Source organism: Mus caroli, unplaced genomic scaffold (assembly GCF_978045245.1).
Source record: "Mus caroli unplaced genomic scaffold, Mus_caroli_1 scaffold_17, whole genome shotgun sequence".
NCBI classification, from domain to species: domain Eukaryota; kingdom Metazoa; phylum Chordata; class Mammalia; order Rodentia; family Muridae; genus Mus; species Mus caroli.
This window is the reverse complement of record NW_028227272.1, coordinates 16,301,990-16,312,864: the sequence shown is the minus strand read 5'-3', so window position 1 is coordinate 16,312,864 and position 10,875 is coordinate 16,301,990. Positions and strand designations below refer to the sequence as shown.

Sequence of the window (10,875 nt, the reverse complement as noted above, 5' to 3'; positions counted from 1 at the left end):
AATATAACTCATGGACCACCTGAAGCTCAAGTGGAAGGAAGACCAAAGAGTGGATGCTTCAGTCCCTACTTAGAAGGGGGAACAAAATAAGGGATGTAGAGGGTGGGAGCGACTTGGGAGGAAGACAAGCAGGAGAGAGAAAAAGAGGGGAAGAATCAGGTATGGGAGGAGATGGAGGAGATTTACAGAGGGTCAGGAAATTGAATAGAGGTGTGTAGCAATGGGGGATGGGAAACTGGGGATAGCAACCAGAAAGTCCCAGATGCCAGGAAAGCAAGAGCCTCTCAGGACCCTACAGGGATGACATTAGCTAAAATCCTCACAAAGAGGAGGAAGAACTTGTCGAGACCATATCTAGAGGTTAGGCTTGTGCCCTTCCCAGGTTGAGGGATGGGGCCACCCACCCTTCCTCAATATTTTAACCCAGAATTTCTCCTGTCTAAAGGAAATACTAGAATAAATAATGGAGCAGAGATTGAAGGGAAGGCCATCCAGAGACTGCCCCATCTGGGGCAGACACCAAACCCAGACACTATTGCTGATGCCAAGAAGTGCTTGCTTAGAGGAGCCTGAGAACAGCTCTCTTCTGAGAGGCTATGTCAGATCTTGACCAATACAGATGTGGATGCTCACAGCCAACTATCGGACTGAGCACAGGAACCTCAGTGTAGGAGTTAGGAGAAGGATTGAGGATCTGAAGAGGCCTTACCTGGCATCAATGGGAAGGGATGCTCTTCATCCTGTGAAGGCTTGATGCCCCAGTGTAGAGGAACACTAGGGCAGTGAGGCAGGAGTGAGTAGGTGGGTGGGAGAGCACCATCATAGAAGCAGGGTAAGGGGGAATGGAATAGGGAGTTTGCAGAGGGGAATCTGGGAGAGGGTATAATACTTGAAATGTAAATAAATAAAATAAATTAAAATAAATAAATGTGAAACCGTGAGCAGACTGAATGATTGATTTCATGCAGGGGCATGGCTTTTGCATCTCACACATACTCTTGTGTGTGCATGTATGGCTGAGAATGTTGATCATTGTCTTTCAGTGTTAGATATTGTCATTCAGAGCCTTCATGAGTCAGTTTTGCATGTCAGTGAGTAAGTTGACAGTGTGATTCTGATACGTTAAATTTTGTTTAGTGTGCCTTTATTTAAAATTAAATGTAAGATATAATGAATCATATGTATTTATTTTTATATATGTAATGTATAAATTCAGATATACATGTACAAATTTGCAAAAACATATGTAAAATGTACAAATAAATATATTCAGCTACATGTCAATAATACCTATATTATACATAAAATAAAGTATAATAAAATATAAAACATAATATTCATAATATGCATTAAAATAATATTGCATATATAATATACATATAATTATATATATGTATGTATGTATATAATATATATGATATATATAATATATATGTCTTTCTACTTTACTTCTTCACATTATACTTATATCTGTAATATACATACACATAATATGTGTTAAGCAAAATATATAAACATATATATGCTGCTCTTCTTTTTATTGAATATAATACATATAATATTTGAAACACACAGTTAAGATTATAGGAACAGTAATCATCATTAAATAGAGTAGTTAATACATAAGAATTCAGCCAAACATTAGATATAGATCAGGGAGTCTTGTGGAAGTGTTTGGGGAAGGATTAAAGCACCCAGAGAAGATAGGAACTCTACAAGAACACCAACATGGACAACTGACCTGGATTCCTGGAGGCTCCCAGAAACTGGACTACCAAACAAAGAGCATACAAGAGCTGGATCTGCACCCCTACCCCATATATATGTAGCAGATGTTCATCTTGATTTTCATGTAGGCCCCCCAACAACTGGAGCCGGGGCTGACCCTAACTCTGTTACCTGCTCATAGATTCTGTTCCCCTAATTGGACTGCCTTGTCTGACCTCATTGAGAGAGTATGTGCTTAGTTCTGTAGTGACTTGAGGTGCCAGGATATGTTAGTACCCAGGGGTACCTCCCCTTTCTTAGAGATGACTGGGTGGGGTGTGGGGAAGGAGCCATGTGATTATTTATTATGTATAATATATAAATAAACAATATATAATTATAATATATGTAATATATAATAAAATTATATAGTCAGCATATATAAAAATAAAGTCAGGATATATTATATAGTATAATATTATAATAATACATTATAGATAATTATAAAATATATCATGTATAAATAATATATAAAATATAGAAATAATAATCATAAATAATAAATATATAAAAATATAAATAAGTAATTCATAAAGTGAATGATAGATTAATTAATGGGATTATGATGAAGGCAATATTAATGATTGTGAATGTACTGCATTGACTTATCAGTCCAAGGAAACTTTAAAGAATTTGATAAAATTCCTTTCTCAACTTTGGTCTAATTCCTGTATCATTAGTGACTTATTCCATAACATGGTAATCTCTACGGACCTTATCAAGGGAGCACACACACACACACACACACACACACACACCTCCCCCCTCCCCACAGAGGGGATGGAGAAAGAGAAAGAGAGAGAGAGAGAGAGAGAGAGAGAGAGAGAGAGAGAGAGAGAGAGAGAGAGAGAGAGAGAGAGAGAGAGAGATTAAATACATTAGGATTTGCTTGGACTCATATTTGCCAGTTTCCATGGAAGAATGCAGTTACTAAGCACAGGACAGGAGATAAATGTATTCACTGGCTTGAAGCTCCCAAAAGTGATTTTACATATTACTGTAGAGCAACTGTGAGGTACTGACACAAGAGAAGCTATGATTCTGGAGAGATTAAAAATGGTGTGTATACTAAGCTAATTTTTATATATAGTCATTATATTTGTGCCTAGATTCTAAAAACCGTTGAAGAAAATTTGTTTTAGAATCGATTGAATGAATATTTCTCTTTACAAAATATTAGCATTTAGTGTCTATAAAGATTTTCTTGATTTCAGAACAGGAACTGTGATATTTCAGACTGAAGTTGGTTTAAGACAACATATTTTATATAGTATATGCATATATTACATATATGTGTAATGATATTTAAAATATACAAGATTATATGATTCTAAAAAAAGTGCTGTGGTTAAAGATATATAAAATGAATTGACACTAAATTTGATAATATAGCTGATGCATTTTCTAAAATTTCCTGTGTGTCTGGTAAACATTGCTATTACTTATACTAAATAATTATGTCAATTCTAAAGATAATAAATAAAAGGAGTGGTTAACAAAATTTATATGAATTCAAGTAGAAACTTAAAAATTGAGAGTGTTTTGATTTAAATAATGCAAGCTATTTACAGAAAAATCTATGCTGCAGGATCACTACTATTTATTATGAAAAGGAGGAACAGTCACAACCCGATGTATTTCCCACAGAGAAAAATGTGTCCATACGAACACATGTGGTCATCACATTCACAGAGTCCCTGGTGTTATGCCTTTTGACAGAGGGGAATTGTCTGGATTGAAACAGCTCCCTAGTTAAGTTTTTCACTGCGGGAAGTGGCTGCAGTAACACTTGCAGAAATAGTGAGCTTCAGAAATAGATTTGAGTGGAGTTTGAGGGAGCAGTGGCAGTGACTTCATAATGAGAAGCAACTGGGAACCACTTTCTAACAGTGCTGCCAGGAAGGGAAGAGGGCTATATTCCTATATGATAGAACCCAGTGAAGTTCAGTGAGGAAGACAATTTTAAGAGGGCCAATTTGCTAGTGATTAAAGGTTGAATTTCTGATATTGGAGTCATATAAAGTATTTGTCAATGAGTGCAGGGTTATAGAATTCAAATGTAAATTCATTGTTTTTCATCTCATTTATTTATATAAACTGTTATTTATAAAAAATCTTATTTAGATTTTATAAGAAATCTAAACATCTTATATTACATAAATAACAGAGTAGTAGTTAAATTACCCATCTATGGAACAATAGTTTTGTAAACTTAAGACATTATTATAAATCTACAAGACATTCAAAAGAGTATTGCTAATTGCACGTTTCAATTATTCTTTTTACCTAAAATTGGATATTATTATGATCTATAAATTCACTTTTTCATTTTATTTCTTTTAATTTCCATGTAATAACTAAAATTCTAGTTAAATAGTAATCATTCATTGACAATCATTATTACTTCTAGGAAATTAGTACAAGAATATTTAGATACCAAGTCATTGAACAATGCAGTGGTAACTAATATGTGCTGATGATCATGTTATTGGTCATGCTGATGCAGGTGCCAGTAAGTAGTTAGTGCCAAATGTTAGAGCCACTACTCGGTGTTAATATATCTAAGATTCTCTGCATGAATTTTCTGTGAATCATCTCATGAAATCTTCCAAAAGCTTAGCTTTTTCAAAACAATTCTACTCATAAATTGCATAACTCCCAAATCAGTGTTCAATAATCTAAGCTTACAACAAAATAGATTTATGTCAAGTGCTTATTCCAAATTCTTTACAACAGTCTAGTATAAAGACGCAGCTCTATAAACCATCCTTCAATATGACTGAAATTAAAAGAACATATGTATCTGCTTATTCTTCAAAGCACCATATACTTATGCAGTATCTAACTATCTATGAACGCTAATTCATCAATGTAGCATTTCAATCTAGTGAGTACAAATTGTAACTCAAATAGTAAGTATGGACATGTGATTTCGAAGTACACCTGTAGATTCAAGTATTGGATATCTTAAGACTTTTAATCAAAGGAATTATAGTTCTTATCACAAATATCTTCCTAAATTAACACAACTTACAATTGCTTGGATAATATTACAAAAGAAATACTAAGATAACACAAGAGATTATACTTCATTTTCCTTTCTAAAATGTGTCGTGAAAATGTTGAAGGAATGATGGATCTCATGCATCTTTCAATAGGACACCCTTGGGAACAATGTTTAATCTCTCGGGATCAATCTCCCAGGTTATCTGATTTGGATTATATATGAAAACTACAACAATATAAATATATATGTGTATATAGCTTAAAATAAAAACTCTTGTCTACATTTACAGAGTCATGTATGAAAGAGGCATGAAAAATAAATGACAAACCCTATTTTCCTTGGCAGATGCATGTAATGCCAGTAGATGGAGGCAGAGGTACCCTCAACTTTAATGCATTCTTAGCTACATAGCAAGTTTGAAAACAGCATAGGGCGAATGTGACTCTTTCTCAGAAAATGAAGCAACTGAACTACTATAGAAATGTAGATCCACCACACTCTTAGGAAAACTGGGTAGTTCCTGTCTGATAGGCTCCTTTCTGTCTGACATGTGGATAAAAACCTTCAGTCTATTAAGATATCTTAGCGATAAGATGAAAGACAATGTCTCAAGCTTGTGTGAATGATGGTGGAATGTAGTTTTAGATTCACATGCAACAATCAGTCAAAATTCACTAAGAACAACGTTTTAGTGAGCAGCACTAAAGTAAAGGACAAGTTATAGAAAATGGTTTTGCTGTAGAAACACTTTAATAAATGTCACAGGCTCCCTTCAAAGTGCTTGTGAGTACTACATAGTTTCACTTTAAACTTCATAGTTTCACAAAGTTTGCATTTTTAAAATAACAAAAGTATATCTAAAATTGTTGTATACTATATGGATAATTAAAGGAAAGTTTTTTTTCAAGTGAGTACAAGTATTGGAAATTAATTGAATTCACGGTACTGTAGCTTTTACAAACTTTCATTAATGTTTGCCTAAATTAATAAAAATTTTGCATATTTAAAGAGGTATGTGCCATTATAAAGCTTAAAAGTTAACAGCCACATCAGAGAAAACATAACAGCTGTATTTGGGGTCTAATTTTCCTCACTCAGGATAATTATTTTTTCCAGAACCATCCACATGCTTGCAAATTCCATTTTTTTTCTTTATAGGTGAATAGTATTCCATTGTGCAAATATACCATATTTTCAATATCCATTCAACTATCAATGGCATCTAGGCTGTTTACAATGTCAGGCTGTTCTAAATAGAGCAGCAATGAACATATATGAGCTGAGCAAGTATCCTTATTAAGATATAGAGCCCTAGTACATCTGTGTCTTTCAGTAGATTAATTTTCAGATATTTGAAGAAACTGCACACTGATTTTCATAAGGCCTGGAACAGTTTGCACTGTCACCAGCAATGAATAAGTATTTGCTTTTCTTCACAGCATCACTGGTATATGTTGCCAAGTGTTTTATTGCTTCAGAACTATTATCTTCAGATGTGTATGGAGTAGGATAGGGCTACTATCCAAAGATAAACTGATATGTAATACCTATGTCTGTGCTTGATTTGTCTCCTCTGTTTCCAAAAAGAGTCCAAGGAAATTTGCTTAAAATTTCTTCACTTGATTTCATTTCTATGCTAATGGTTCCCAGGCTTTGTTGCACATATCTATAATCCCAGCAAATAGGAGGCAAAGCTCTGTAAGTCTTATGTAGGCAACACTGGTCTACATGGCAAAATTCTATGCTAGTCAGGTCTACATAATAATACCCTGTGGTCACTAATGGTTACATTATTTTACAGGTTAGATGACCAAAATTAAATAGAAATACAATATGAAGGAAATTATAAATTGTACCTCAGCTCCATATGAAGTTCTTGTCACCTTTTTTTTATTGCTCTTTTTTTCTTATGCATAGTGCTTTGACAACAATTTGTTAGGGGAATCAAGACAAGTTAAATCTATTTGAATGATCTGTAAATAGATGAATCATTGCTATTTCACCCTGTGAAAGAAAGAAAATCACATGGCTTGGTTTCTTATATAAATAAAAATGTTATCTCCACTTTCAACTTTGAAACAAATATTCAGTGATGGAAACCATTTTCCTGTCAGTGCAGTTACATTCCTCACTATTGTCACATAGATACAGCAAAACACTGTTAGGTGAAACTGTTTCTTTGACAATCCTGAGATGTCACATTCAGGAACTCATTTGATACATCAGTAATTATTTCTCTTTGTGATTCTCATCACAGGATTAAAGTTACTCATGGAAATACTGTTACTTTCTACAGTCATCACCATGTTAATCACATTAGTAATAATTAACATTACATTTCAATCAATCACTTTAAAAAATCAATGTTAATGATATACTCTAATGTCAGTCTAGGGTGTTGGTCTCATGATGAATTCAAATATGATTATGAAAACTCTGCTTTCCCAGATCTTCATCTGTTTTCAGTAGCCATCTGAGACTCATTTGCTAAACACAGACTCAAAGTTCCACTTTGTTTCTCATAATTTACTTCAAGCTTCACGCATGAAAAATTTTAGACTTTTGGGATGATATGTCTGGTAAATTTTTATGTTATAGCAACAGCATCCCAAAGGATAAGAGAATTTCATAGCCATTCCTATTACAGCTCATTCCTATGTCACTGTTTCTCTCTTACTTGTATAATATGTATGAAGATGACAGCAAACGTTCTGCTCCCTTTCTACCTTCTTCTTTCCTGCCAGCATAGCCACAACTTTGTGTTTGAGGGAGGTCAACAACTTTGTTCCATCTTCTAAAATGTATTGGTATTTCCTGTACTTGTATGCATTTGTTGCATGTACAACACACTGCAAAGCCTGTACGTGTTTTGTTGCTGTTACTGCATTTCTCATGTCTTGCATTTTTTTCCTAAGAAAAGACCCTTATAGGTTTTCATTCTAAAGTCTATTCTAAAAGAGTAAAGTGATTTTTGAAAAAAACTTTGTGCATTTTTTTTTGTTTTTTGTTTGTTTGTTTGTTTTGTTTTGTTTTTCGAGACAGGGTTTCTCTGTGTAGCCCTGGCTGCCCTGGAACTCACTCTGTAGACCAGGCTGGCCTCTAACTCAGAAATCCACCTCCCTATGCCTCCCAAGTGCTGGAATTAAAGGCGTGTGCCACCACTGCCCTGTCCAGCAACTTTGTGCATTCTTAAGAAACTATACTGTTCAGTAAATAATTTCTCTTTAATTTTATGTATAATGTGCATGGTATTTACAGTACAGAGTTGCATATTTCAGTCTTGAGCAAACGTTTTGCTTTTTCTTTTGATAATCTCAAGCCACAATCATTTTGTGTTAGGCATTTTGAGGGATGCCTATGAATATGCATAAGTATCTGATCTTAAAACTCCAATTATTTTTTTCCTTTTATAAACTTCAGCCTTTTATGTTTTAGTTATATTTTTCTTTCAAATGTTTTCCAGCTTACATTAGAAATTTTCTTAATTATATTTGATCAGACCTGATCATTTTAGTTTCAGAAATTCATTACCAGAATCTCTAATTCCCTTCTTAAAAGAATTGATATCTGTATTATAGACTTAATAGCTCTCCTAAAGATGCCATTTTTTCTGATAATACCTACATTTTCCCAATCATTTCTTACTTACTTTATGGATAGGTTTGTGTGTTTATATGTATATGTGTTTGTATATTCCTAAGTGCTATATCTTCCTCTTCAGACTGCAGATTCCCAGGCTGGTATTCTTTGGCTCTAGCACAGAGAAGCATGTCTCACATTGTCTGGGCCCAGTACGCTAAGCCTTCTGCTGACAGCAATCTCTCCGGAGGGGAGAGAACCATGTTCATGATCGTTCTGAAGACTCAGGATTTCTTTTCCCTCCCAAAATTTAGCACCTGAATGTAGTACATTAACAAGCCTGAAACAAACTCTGAAAGGTCCTGAGTCCTCTGTTATAGTAATTCCTCTGCTTCATATTATGTAATTTTAAATCTACAACAGTCACTTCCTTATTATTTCAGTTAATTCTAAGATGAAAAAGTAATAAATATATCTGCTTAGATTTCTACCTTATGTTCTAGATAAAAAAAAAAAAAAAAAAAACATTAAGGAGTGAAGAAAAAAAGGGAAGTGCCTTGTGAGGTTCCAAGAAGGAGTTGACACACACTTGTTCCATTTGTGGGATGAATATGTTGTGTGGATGTCCACAGACAGGATCTAGTTAGAGTGTTCCAAATGTGCATGAAGAAGGACAAGAAAATGACCTTGTGTGGTTGAAAATTGTCCATAAGTATTATTTATAGACTTTTAAAGAAATAACACTTGTGTTTTATAAGATCTTTTTTATTAATGTGAAGCGTATGTATCAGAAAGAAAAAGAAATTTGAATGATATTATTAACTGTTCCATCTTTGTGTGTATCTTAGGGCCAGAGTATGACAGAAAGAGTCATCATGATTGGAAAAAAATTATTAAATTATGGGTCTGTGTTTTAGATATTTAAATTGGTTCCAAACATGCAGTATGAAGTCACATGTTCATAATATCTCATATTTTTAGGAATAAAATATAAATTTTTATAAGGCCATTATGGAAATATTTGCATAGGTACTCAAGTTTCATTAAGCTATTTTGTGCATATACATTGGTTCTCCCGACTTATATATGAGACAGAAGATGAGTCAAAGTACACTGGGTATTTTTTGTTTAGCAGTTATGATCATTCTCAGTTTGTTGAAAATCATGAATTGAATTATTTTATTGTGTTTAATGTAACTTACTGTTGCACATGTTTCTAAGAAAATGTAAATGAACACCTAATGGATAGTTATAATCAAACATTTACAGGTTTCATTTTATTGGGATTGTTCCCACCATCAAAAATAGGTCTGTTCCTCTTCATTCTCATTGTTCTCATCTTTCTGACAGCTTGGATTGGTAACCTGTCCATGATCCTCCTCATCCTCCTGGATTCGCATCTCCACACACCCATGTATTTTTTACTTAGTCAGCTTTCTCTTATTGACTTAAATTACATCTCTACCATTGTCCCTAAAATGGTATCCGACTTTATGTTAGGTAATAAATACATCTCCTTCATTGGGTGTGGATTTCAGATTTTCCTCTTCTTGACTTTTGGGGGTGCAGAAACCCTTTTGTTGGCATCTATGGCCTATGACCGTTATGTGGCTATTTGTTTTCCTCTCCACTATGCCACACATATGAATAAAAGAGTCTGTGTGATAATGATAACAGGAGCTTGGATTCTGGGCTCCATTAATTCCTGTGCTCATACTGGATATGCACTCCAAATTCCTTACTGCAGATCCAGAGCCATCAACCATTTCTTCTGTGATGTCCCTGCCATGTTGACTCTGGCTTGCACAGACACATGGGTCTATGAATATACAGTGTTTGTGAGTACAATCCTCTTTCTTGTGTTTCCATTCATTGGAATAGTGTGTTCCTATGGTCGTGTTTTCCTTGCTATCTACCGCATGCATTCTAGGGCAGGGAAGAAGAAGGCCTATTCTACCTGTAGCACTCACCTCACTGTAGTAACTTTCTACTATGCACCATTTGCTTACACCTATCTACGCCCAAGATCCCTTCGATCCCCAGAAGAGGACAAGATTCTTGCAGTCTTCTACACAGTTCTCACCCCAATGCTAAACCCTATCATCTATAGCCTGAGAAACAAAGAAGTGATTGGGGCCCTGAGAAGGATGACTCACAGAATTTGCTTTGCAAAAATATAGACAAGTTGCGTCCGTGAATCCAGAATTTATGCACAAGTATATACAGCATTAGTGTTCTCCAGTTAATAACAACTCAAACATCCCAAAAGATATTAGGATAATAAAGGTTAAGTATTCGGATCGATCTCTTAAGTAAAAATTAGGGAGAAAAATGTCATTCTTTTTTCTTTGTCTCTCACTAATTTTATTCTTGAGATTATAATATAATTACATTTTTCCCTTACCTTTCTCCCTCCAACCACCCTGTATATCTCTTCCCTCTTTCCTCGAAATTCATGGCCTATTTTCAGTAATTGTTTTTGCAGGCATAGACATGTATGCCCATAACCTGTTTTGTCGATA

General features: G+C 34.4%; 1 protein-coding gene across 1 annotated transcript; it reads left to right on the top strand.

Moving 5' to 3' along the window:
* Nucleotides 1-9,594: 9,594 nt before the first annotated feature.
* LOC110311260 (olfactory receptor 2L5-like) lies at nucleotides 9,595-10,533 on the top strand. Its single transcript, XM_021184523.1, has one exon. It carries the CDS (start codon nucleotides 9,595-9,597, stop codon nucleotides 10,531-10,533), a length of 939 nt encoding a protein of 312 aa, XP_021040182.1.
* Nucleotides 10,534-10,875: the final 342 nt, after the last annotated feature.